The sequence below is a fragment of the Pecten maximus genome, chromosome 15, assembly GCF_902652985.1.
Source record: "Pecten maximus chromosome 15, xPecMax1.1, whole genome shotgun sequence".
NCBI lineage: Eukaryota > Metazoa > Mollusca > Bivalvia > Pectinida > Pectinidae > Pecten > Pecten maximus.
In genome coordinates, this window is record NC_047029.1 from 13,014,616 (window position 1) to 13,027,603 (window position 12,988).

Here is a 12,988-nt window from a genome sequence, read left to right on the forward strand (position 1 = left end):
CAGTGATTCGGTCAGAGTAGGGATACAGCCCCAGGTGTTGCTGGTCAAAACAATGGTCCCCAGTTACATTCGGCCAGGAGAGATTTCGAATGCTAGCATTTATCTACATAAACCACCACAAACAAAGCAAAGCAAGTTATGAGAGTAAAATTTAATAATAGAAAAAATGAAGTCGACCGACTCGACACAAAATTATTATAAGCTCTATTCCTGATATAAGCTTATAGGAAGTAATGAAATTGTCACTATCGTCACACAGGGGCTCGTTGTCGGAATTGTCTGAAATGCTAGACACGACAACATTTAAAGTCCAGCATTTAAAAAAAAAAAATCTTGCGAAAAATCGGCAGTATCGACATGGTTTCTGGTTGTGTGTGCATACTGAATTATAGTTATGTGGTTATTCACTGATGTCAAAGGCCTACCTTACTCCAAAATCGAGCCCCTGTGAAGTTGAACATCGTCTGCTAGCCTACGTTAGCGATACTGATGTGACCGGTTAGACTGGATTCTGTTTCTAATGAAATATCTTTGGAATCGTTTTCACCTACTGTCAAGACGACGTTCATTTAGAATTTAAGAGATGATATTCTCTGAAAATAACGTAAATCCAGTCGATAGAAGTGTTTCCGAGGAATCGAGTCTGTCCTGTGCAGTACCCATTCAACGCCGCATCACTTCTAAATGTTAACCGTATATCATGCGCCGAAAAACGGCTTTATTTTTAAACAATCAGAAATTATGCAATTGTGAACAATTTGAAGATATCTACAAACGTTTATGAAATATAATATAAAGCCAAATTGTGCAAAAACCATTTCATGTGATTGCTATTGATAACTACATGAGGGACTATATTATTCCTTCTTGAAATTTCGGCTGTTCCGGTATTTGAACTTGATGACGTCAGTGATAGGAGAAGCGGCAAATTTAAACGCGTCTTAAGCTACAGTAAATAAACTAAAATTATGAATGTAAATATAAGCATTGAACTGTTACCAAATGGTAGTATACAGTCGATATGAATACAATTTGGGTGACAGATAAATATTTCATGTCGCCCGTTTCATGTCGCCCATTATGTTATCTGTCACCCAAATTGTATTCATATCGACTGTATACTACCATTTATGTTATATCATGTCACTATGTTATATCATGTCACCATGTTATATCATCATGTCGCTATGTTATATCATCATGTCGCCATGTTATATCATCATGTCACCATGTTATATCATCATGTCACTATGTTATATCATCATGTCACTATGTTATATCATCATGCTTAAGTATACTTGTTTAACAGGAGAAAGGATGTCTATCCTGGGGTGGGGTACTAGATCTCAGGTGATATCACCACATCTTGGGAAGGGATATTTCCTCATTATTTCAGGACTGACACATGGTTGGTTTGACCAATGAAACAAAGAATATTTCTCAAATCTCATTAAGTGTCTATTTTCCCAGTCAAATATGATTATGAAGAGGCTTTGTGAGAAGGGAACAATTGAACCGGGTGGTACGTGTGTATGGAACGCCATAGCTGCCTTTACACCAAAGGTTCTATATCGTAATGTCACCATGTTATATCATCATGTCACCATGTTATATCATCACGTCACCATGTTATATCATCATGTCACCATGTTATATCATCACGTCACCATGTTATATCATCATGTCGCCATGTTATATCATCATGTCACCATGTTATATCATCACGTCACCATGTTATATCATCATGTCGCCATGTTATATCATCATGTCACCATGTTATATCATCATGTCACCATGTTATATCATCACGTCACCATGTTATATCATCATGTCGCCATGTTATATCATCACGTCACCATGTTATATCATCACGTCACCATGTTATATCATCATGTCGCCATGTTATATCATCATGTCACCATGTTATATCATCACGTCACCATGTTATATCATCATGTCGCCATGTTATATCAGGTCACTATGTTATATCATCATGTCGCCATGTTATATCAGGTCACTATGTTATATCATCATGTCGCCATGTTATATCATGTCACCATGTTATATCATCATGTCGCTATGTTATATCATCATGTCACCATGTTATATCATCATGTCGCCATGTTATATCATGTCACTATGTTATATCATGTCACCATGTTATATCATCATGTCACCATGTTATATCATCATGTCGCTATGTTATATCATCCTGTCGCCATGTTATATCATGTCACTATGTTATATCATGTCACCATGTTATATCATCATGTCACCATGTTATATCATCATGTCGCCATGTTATATCATGTCACCATGTTATATCATCATGTCACCATGTTATATCATCATGTCACCATGTTATATCATCATGTCGCTATGTTATAGCATCATGTCACCATGTTATATCATCATGTCACCATGTTATATCATCATGTCACCATGTTATATCATCATGTCGCGATGTTATATCATCATGTCGCCATGTTATATCATGTCACTATGTTATATCATGTCACCATGTTATATCATCATGTCGCTTTGTTATATCATCATGTCGCCATGTTATATCATCATGTCACCATGTTATATCATAATGTCGCCACATTATATCATCATGTCACTATGTTATATCATCATGTCACTATGTTATATCATCATGTCGCTATGTTATATCATCATGTCGCCATGCTATATCATCATGTCGCGATGTTATATCATCATGTCGCCATGTCATATCATGTCACTATGTTATATCATCATGTCGCTATGTTATATCATAATGTCACTATGTTATATCATCATGTCGCTATGTTATATCATCATGTCACCATGTTATATCATCATGTCGCCATGTTATATCATCATGTCACCATGTTATATCATCATGTCGCTATGTTATATCATCATGTCGCCATGTTATATCATCATGTCGCCATGTTATATCATCATGTCACTATGTTATATCATCATGTCACTATGTTATATCATCATGTCGCCACGTAATATCATAATGTCACTATGTTATATCATAATGTCACTATGTTATATCATCATGTCACCATGTTATATCATCATGTCGCCACGTAATATCATAATGTCACTATGTTATATCATAATGTCACTATGTTATATCATCATGTCACCATGTTATATCATCATGTCGCCATGTTATATCATCATGTCGCGATGTTATATCATCATGTCGCGATGTTATATCATCATGTCACCGTGTAATATCATCATGTCACTATGTTATATCATCATGTCGCCATATTATATCATCATGTCGCGATGTTATATCATCATGTCACCATGTTATATCATCATGTCGCGATGTTATATCATCATGTCGCCATGTTATATCATGTCACTATGTTATATCATGTCACCATGTTATATCATCATGTCGCTTTGTTATATCATCATGTCGCCATGTTATATCATCATGTCACCATGTTATATCATAATGTCGCCACATTATATCATCATGTCACTATGTTATATCATCATGTCACTATGTTATATCATCATGTCGCTATGTTATATCATCATGTCGCCATGCTATATCATCATGTCGCGATGTTATATCATCATGTCGCCATGTCATATCATGTCACTATGTTATATCATCATGTCGCTATGTTATATCATAATGTCACTATGTTATATCATCATGTCGCTATGTTATATCATCATGTCACCATGTTATATCATCATGTCGCCATGTTATATCATCATGTCACCATGTTATATCATCATGTCGCTATGTTATATCATCATGTCGCCATGTTATATCATCATGTCGCCACGTTATAGCATCATGTCACTATGTTATATCATCATGTCACTATGTTATATCATCATGTCGCCACGTAATATCATAATGTCACTATGTTATATCATAATGTCACTATGTTATATCATCATGTCACCATGTTATATCATCATGTCGCCACGTAATATCATAATGTCACTATGTTATATCATAATGTCACTATGTTATATCATCATGTCACCATGTTATATCATCATGTCGCCATGTTATATCATCATGTCGCGATGTTATATCATCATGTCGCGATGTTATATCATCATGTCACCGTGTAATATCATCATGTCACTATGTTATATCATCATGTCGCCATATTATATCATCATGTCGCGATGTTATATCATCATGTCACCATGTTATATCATCATGTCACCATGTTATATCATCATGTCACCGTGATATAGCATCATGTCACCATGTTATATCATCATGTCACTATTTTGTATCAGCATGTCACTGTGTTTTCATGTAACAAACGTTGTCGCCTCCCATCCCTATATCATGATGTAGATAACGAAGATAAAGATGTATATAACGACGATAAAGATACGATAACAAAGATAAAGATGTAGATAACAAAGATTAAGATGTGAATAACGAAGATAAAGATACGATAACAAAGATAAAGATGTAGATAACAAAGATCAAGATGTCGATAACAAAGATAAAGATGTAGATAACGCAGAAAAAATAGATGAAGATGACGAAGATAAAGATGTAGATAACGTAGATAAATATGTAGATAACGAAGATAAAGATATAGATAACGAAGATAAAGATGTAGATAACAAAGATTAAGATGTAGATAAAGAAGATAAAGATGTAGATACCGAAGATACAGATGTCGACAACAAAGATAAAGATGTAGGTAACAGGAATAAAGATGAAGATAACGAAGATAAAGATGTAGATAACGAAGATAAAGATGTAGATAATGAAGATAAAGGTGTCGATAACGAAGATAAAGATGTAGATAACAAGAATAAAGATGAAGATAACGAAGATAAAGATGTAGATAACGAAGATAAAATTTAGATAACAAGAATAAAGAAAAGATGAAGATAACGAAGATAAAGATGTAGATAACGTAGATAAATATGTAGATAACGGAGATAAAGATATAGATAACGAAGATAAAGATGTTGATAACAAAGATTAAGATGTAGATAAAGAAGATAATGATGTAGATAACGAAGATAAAGATGTTGATAACAAAGATAAAGATGTAGATAACGGAGATAATGATGTAGATAACGAAGATATAGATGTAGATAACAAAGATTAAGATGTGAATAACGAAGATAAAGATGTAGATAACGAAGATAAAGATGTAGATAACAAAGATAAAGATGTAGATAACGAAGATATAGATGTACATGTACCATGCACCGAATATGACAGTACACAGGAAAAGCAAACAAAGTCAAGAATGTCTGTTCTGCAATCAAATTCACGTAGAAGGCCTAGATATTTCATACTTGAAAATCAAAGAAAAAAAAAAAAAAAGATAAAAGGGAAATGGATATGCATACTTTTGTCACAAAGGTAGAACAAAATGCTTATCTAAATGATTAACTTGTCAGTTTACTGACATCAGAACCAACAGAAAGAAAAGTGTATTACGAATAAGACTGTCATCAGGTTACTGGAACGTATACATGTGTACCAACATTACTTACTTTAGACCTGTTCATTTACTTCCACAAATGTTACAAATATAATGTCGTCGTCAAATACTAAGACCATACTTCAGACCTGCCAAACGATTTGTACGTTATGTTCAGTGATCCATCAACAATTTATTTTCACGAGTCCCACAATGTCAGATTATTAATGTTACTAAGAAATTCTTTATGAGTACATACATGACTCGGGACTTGCATATAGATTTATCACTGTGTGATTATTGAAAAAATGAAGATGAGTTTCATTTTATTTGAAACCGTTTTTTATTCAAATTTTTGAAACCGTATTATTTGCTTACTTGATTTCGATTTTTCATAAACTTGATATCATTTTGCCGCTTAGTGTCAACAATGTCACTTTAAATTGCATAGATAATATTAACTTATTGATGCATTACCTCATTAAGTGTAATTGTGTGTAATGTGTGTAAGCATCCAACGCTTCTCTAACAATAATCAAGCTGGCTGAAGGGCTTACAGAAAAAATAAACTGACTTGAAATGAGAAAGAAAAGATAATACTTTAGGGGTATTTCTAGTAGTTAGTTTGTGTCAACGCCAGAATTTTAAGTATTTAAGGCTAACGCCAATACACCAACCTGGAACTTACAAAAAAATTAAATTCGAAAATCACATTTTCTATGCAAGCGCCTGTGAATTCTACAAGTTGAAGTTAGAGCTATGGATCGCAATGATGGGTTCTCAGAGTGAGATAGGGATAAAGGTTTCAATCTCAGATGATATCACCACATATTGGGGAGAAATGCTTCCCGATTTATATCATTACTGACTCACGGCTGGTCTGACTGTCGATTGATTGAATACATAGAACAGTGATCATATCTAGTTGAGTTGTTTCTGTTTCCCGTTTGATAATTTGATGGAGAGACTGTGAGAGGATACACTGTCACTCGATGGTATATGTCCATAATGATAAGTGCTTCACCATGTCAACAAGAATGTCCCCTCCACACGTGAACTGTGATTAATGTCTGAGTCATGAGGATGAATTAATCATTCTCATGCCTGTGTATCTTACCAGGAAATTTCCTTTATTTGCATGAAATTTGGTTGATGTAACATGTTAGTCAGTCTACTTTAAAACTGACCTTGGCCTTTGTAACATGATGGTGACACTGAAATGATACCATATAAGGACCCCTAGTTATGTTAAGCTGTCAGATGGGAATCCAATTTAAAGTACATTTATGTCATATGATATGTTTCAATGGCTCAATGTCCTGAAGTAAGCCTCGGACTACAGATACCAAAACACATGGCATAGTGTCGCAGTCATGAGCGCACTAATATGGACCAGAGGAGTAAAACATCAAACGTAGACTAACCTAGCTAGGTAAGTACTCCATCAGGTATGGAATATACACTAATTAGTGTAAGTTTTGTAGAATAATATCTTACACTCACAGATATCAAAGTAAACATTTATTTTTGAAGATGTTTTTTTTTTTTCATTTTTCAAAAAGCTTTTGATAACGGTATCAAAAAACTTCAAAATATGTTTACAACATATAATGAGTTATATTACATATGTGTTAGAGAATAATTATGATTATTTTGATAACAGTGTCAAAACATCTGAATACATCGTATAATTTTCATGATAATGAGTAATATTGTGTATTGTATATAATTTACATTATTTAGTTGGTGAGTAAATTGGTGAGGTAAGAACATGAAGCTACAGATTTTTTATATATATATATTTTAACAGATTAATAAACGCTGAAAATAACCATGATGAACTTTGAGGAAAGTGAGGGGATGTCTGCGCTCCTGTCCACATATCTGGAGAGGCGTTTCATAGGAACAGAGAAGACGATTAACATCAAGAGGAGAATGGTAGTTTTAAATGAACTTTTGGAAAAAAAAGATTTTAGTGAACTTATTTACACTGGAAGTTACGGAGAAGGATGTTCTCTAAAAGGTTCAGACCTTGACAAAATGTTTGTATTCACAAACATAGAAGGAGTACACCCTGATCAGTGTAATAATATTCCTCAACACCTGGCACACAAAACTATTCTGTGCATTCGCGAGGCAGACTGTCGCCCTGGCTATGTCCAATTAGAGCTAGTTCAGCTAAAACAACCAGTACATGCATCCCTTTTGAAATCAATAGTTAGATTTGAGAATTCATTCTTTATTTCCAGTGATATCTTCAGAGAGGAATATGTTCTTTTTCAAGTGTCTTACACAGGTTCTAAATGTGAATCCAATGGACCAAGTAGTACATGTAACTATACAGGATTAATGGGAGCAGACACAGTTTATTGCTTTCCGTACAACAGTTGGCCAAAGGAAGCAAATGAATGGATTACACGTACACGTCTGTATGGATGGCCACATCCAACCTTAATCAACAAGATTGTAAACAGTGGATGCCATCTTGTTCCAGTAGGGGATAAATGTTCAGACGATACATTTTTACAATGGAGAATCTCATTTGCAGCAGCAGAAAGATCATTAGTTCATTCCTTTAGTCACATCCAAGTCAAAGTATACGTGCTGCTGAAATATGTTTTAAGACAAATTAAGGAGACATTAAAAGAAACCATTGGGGATGACGACATCTTGTGCTCCTACTTCCTAAAAACAATCATGTTTCATGCAATAGAAAATTCAAGCCAAATGCTCTGGCAAGACAAGAACCTTTTTCATTGTTTTTGGTTTTGCTTCAACATTCTGATTGCGTGGGTCAAGGCGGGATTCTGTCCCAATTACATCATCCGAGTCAACAACTTGTTCCAGAGGAAAATACACGGACAGAATCAACAAATACTGCTGGAGATTTTGGACAACTACTCTCGTATGAAATGGGAGAGCCTATCAGTAAGCAACTTTGAAAAAACTTCAATTTTGGAGCATCTGTGTAACATCTCCATGCAGGCTGAGCTTCTTTGTCCATTGACTTTACAAGAAAATATTATGGACCAGGACTTGCGTATTCTTCCTATGTTATCGTTTTTATCAGTATATACCACATCATCAATGATGATTGGAAAGGCATTAAACTTATATTTATCACAGTCAAATGTAGAGGAAATGAACAAATACACGTATGTCCAAGTTATGAATGGTGTCAGATGTCTTTCATTAGGACTAATCTCCAATGATCTGTGTGGAAATGAGGCTGCTGCAGGTAACAAGGCCAAATACCAGCGTCTGAGGAAATGTAAGTACTTGATGACTCCCATGGCTTCATTCGGTACAGACGGGTTGTATTTAGCAACTTTTCATTTTGTGACTGGAAACATCAGCAAATGCCTGGAGCTTAGCAGACGAATATTGAAACTAGCATCATACTTCAAAACTTGCCATCAACTTGATCCAGAACTGTGCACATTGTACAGACACCTGTATCACCCTGGCTGCACATTAGAAAGGCTCCAGAAAACGTACATCGACAGCATTATATTTGTAAGCAAGTACATGCATCTTCCTCATCTCTGTCTAGAGCTGCTCATAGGAGGATTAATAATCATTCCACCTCTACCATATGTCTTGTTCCTGAACTTCCTTTGTTACCACGAGATTGGAGACACCGGAGCGCGTGATGAAGCATTACACCAACTGATACAGATTCAGTATCACGATGAACAGGGAGGACACAAGTACTGGATCGTTCACACACTTCTGGGGATCTGTTATCAAACACTCGCGGACTATCAAAGGGCCATCAGGGCTTACTGGGAGTCATCACAATCACAGGCTCCTTTTCATGTGATGAACACTGGTATTCACAGAATAGCAATAGTGTATCTATGTATGTATGTCTCACAGATGTCTTCGACAGGATAGTTGTGGTGTATCTATGTATGTCTCAGACGTCTGACAGAGAATAGTTGTGGTGTATCTACATGTATGTATGTATGTCTCACAGAGGTCTGACAAAGGATAGCTGTGGTTTATCTATGTAAATATGTCTCACAGAGGTCTTACAGAGGACAGCTGTGGTGTATTAAATGAACGAGTGTTAAATGTGTCCTAACTGATGGAGTATTTTTAATTTCTCATCATGCAGGAGATGCTCAGCTCAATCTATTAGCTGTATGAACTTATCTTCCGATTGCGACACTTCAACTCAACGACAGCCATTCGCAAATAGATAAGAACTGCATTAGAGACACAGAAATTGACACGAACTTTTATTGCTTCTTAACCGTCAGCTGCAAAAAAGGTAATTGCGATATCTCTACAATCATCAGATTTGAATACTGGAGTTCAGATGGCGTATTCAGAAAACTGTGGGGAGTGGGAAACAACTTTTAGTCAATTATAAAAATATGGGTATAACGGAGAGTGTACTGCAGTTATCCCCCCTTGAACCACTCAAATGTTATGTAACATACTGAACTGATCTCCCATCAAACCACTCAAATGTTATATCATATATTGTACTTATCTCCCCTTGAATCCCTGAAGTGTTGTGCAATATGATGTTGTGATCAGTTTCCTGAATCACTCAGTGGCTATGTAATATAAAGGAATTATCTCCATTAAATCACTAAAGTGATAATGAAGTTATCTCCCCTGAATCATTCATATGTTTTGTAATATACTGGAGTTATCCCCCTTTAATCACTCAATAGTTACCTTGAATCATTTTTGTGACATTGAAATTATCTCCGTTGAATCACTAAAGTGTTGTGTAAGGTCACGCACAACTCATTCAGCCAATCAGCTGGTGTTTCACTTGAATCAAGTTCCTAAAGAAAATGGATTTCTTGGCTTTGTAGCTTTTTCCTGAGTAAATAACACATACAATGGATACTTTCTATATACGAGAATAAAGAGTAGGGTGTTGAGATGCTAAAAATCAAAAATATAAACTCCTGGTATAAATAGAAAGATGTAGGATTCCAGGTGTAAAAAGGCGGGAATTCCCCGGGTGGGGGTTCCCCTGCCCACTGTAAATATCAGGGTTACTGTCTTTCAAGTACTGGTGAGCTTTTATATGCTATTAACGTATCCAATAACATAATTTTTCTGGAAGGGAAATCTTTCACAACACTGGAACTTCAAATGAGCGATTGAGGGGATGGAGTCATTGGTAATAACATATAGTGAAATAATTGGTTGTGTGAGACCTGTAATCAGAGACATATATACACATGTGTATATATATATGTCTCTGCTGTAATATACTGTAGTTATCTTCCTTTGAACCACATTTACTCTTGTGTAATAATACTATGTTATTGAATGTCGGAATTCCATTCACAACACAAGCGAGCACAGGTAAATCGGTCTTTGCGCATGTGTTTATCGATGTACCGGAGCTTATTCAACATGTTCTGGTTAATCTGCCATTACGTCAGACCTAAACATCGTCAATTTTAATACACACAACTAAAGCTGTCACCGAGGGGCTAACAAGTATACCCCCTCGCTTTTCCATGATTGGTTTGGATACTTTGTGAAGCTGCCTATTTATGGTACTATAACCAAATCAAACATGTTCTATGTTTAGGTAAGAACTAAGTGAATGCATAGCCGAACAAAATTTTGCCCATTTTTAAAGAAAAAAGGGGCATAACTCTATTAGAACTGGTAATTTGGCAAAATCTTTGCATAGAGCTAAGCCTCATAGGGTCATCTAACTACATACCAAATTTTAGTAAAATCCATTGAAAACAAAGCAAATGCATAGCCGGACAAGCTAGTAACCATTTTTTACATAAAGGGGCGTAACTCTGTAAAAAGGTTTTTTTCGGAAGACGTTACTGGAGACCCAACGTCATGCCATCCTTCAACTCTGTATAAATTTTAAGAAAAACCATCAAAAACTAAGTGAATACATAGCGGGACAAAATTATTACACATTTTGTATGAAAAAGGGGCATAACTCTGTTAAAAAGGGCTAAAGTGGCATAATTTGTTTAAACGGACTACTTGGGGAAAATCACAACACCATATGGTATTTTAACTAAACACCGGTGTGCTTGACTTTCATACTCAAAATACAAACAGTTTGACAGTAAATTGTGATATATTTCATATTGATGACACTTCTGCACTTTGATATAAATAAAATTATAGCACATCCTTGGATCAGGGTGATGATTTTAATTAGAAATAATCGATAATTATGTGTCTGGTTTTCAAGTTTTCTCCAATATGGGGTCAGGTAAGGACTGAACTGAGCGACCGCAAATGATTGTGGGAAGGTCAGTGGCCACCACGTACATGTAGACATAAGGGCAAATAGAGAGTTGCAAATCTCTCTATATATGTACATGTATGTCTCTGATTAATTGCAAAGGGGGGTGGGGGGGGGGGGGGGGGGGGGGGGGGGAATTGATAAAAAATCAGTTTTACATAGAACCAATAAAGATCACTCTATGGTGGGAGTGAATATCCCTCCGGAATGTCATATTATTTTCTGCTTTTCGTACTTAATATCCAGCATATACGATTCAGACAATTTTGATATACGTGTACTATTTTGAAATGATATAACCCACATTACTTACTCAGCAGAACTTGATTATACTCTTAGAAGAACTATAGGGTGCTATAGGGTGCTTGAAGTATGGGGCATTACATTAGCTAAAAATCTATTTATCAAATGTGAACATTATAGTGACGATTATCATTCTTAGTAATAAATAAAAGAATCGGTACAAGCATTTTATCATATACATATCAATGGCTACCTGGTGATATCAAAACCAAAATACAAAATGATGTATATAACATTGTATATTTGTCTGTGATTTTCTTTCAGATCTTCCAAAGTATGTAGTTCAGAATGATGGCCATGTTTTCAATGAAACATACAAACTGAATAATCAGCCATTTTTGTTTTTACCTTGAGTTGTAAATATGTTGTAAATAAATTGTTGACTGTGTCTATATGCCTTTTTTCTAAACTTGTGAATAATAGTATGCATTCTGACACCGGACTAGGACAAAATGTGAAATGTAAAATTAGCAAACAAACTGAATACTCAGCCATTTTTGTTATTACCGGGAGTTGTAAATATATATGTATATATATATGTATATGGTGTAAATATTTTGTTGACTGTGTATATCTATACATTTTTGTTCTAAACTTGTGAATAATTGTATGCATTTTGAAACCGGACGAGGAAAAAATGTGATAGCGATAGGTCATTTCCTGCCTGTCACTCGTGTGGCTAATATTTTGATATTTTTCACTCGTGCTGCGCACTCGTGAAAAATATCAAAGTATTAGCCCCACTCGTGAAATATATTTGGTATTACTGAAGACTCTGTTAGATATCCTCTATATATTGTCATACGTTTCTTAAACTCCAGTCAAATCACGACAGTTTATAACAGAATGCCACCCAATATGGTACTTCGAAAATGACAGTTGACACTCCCAAAAAGAAAAACCTGTTGAGAGTAAAGATATAAATATTTGTCAAATCATCACTCACCTCTATGAAGAATGTTACTGGAATGTATGTAATTCAGTG

At 35.2% G+C, this 12,988-nt stretch overlaps 1 protein-coding gene across 1 annotated transcript; it reads left to right on the top strand.

Moving 5' to 3' along the window:
- Nucleotides 1-7,258: 7,258 nt before the first annotated feature.
- On the top strand, nt 7,259-11,061 carry LOC117343176. The gene has a single exon (XM_033905507.1). The coding sequence runs from the start codon at nt 7,275-7,277 to the stop codon at nt 9,336-9,338; it is 2,064 nt and encodes a 687-aa protein (XP_033761398.1). The 5' UTR covers nt 7,259-7,274; the 3' UTR covers nt 9,339-11,061.
- Nucleotides 11,062-12,988: the final 1,927 nt, after the last annotated feature.

Coding starts and splice junctions, on each gene's coding strand:
- LOC117343176 (XM_033905507.1), top strand. CDS start 7,275: ATGATGAACTTTGAGGAAAGTGAGGGGATGTCTGCGCTCCTGTCCACA.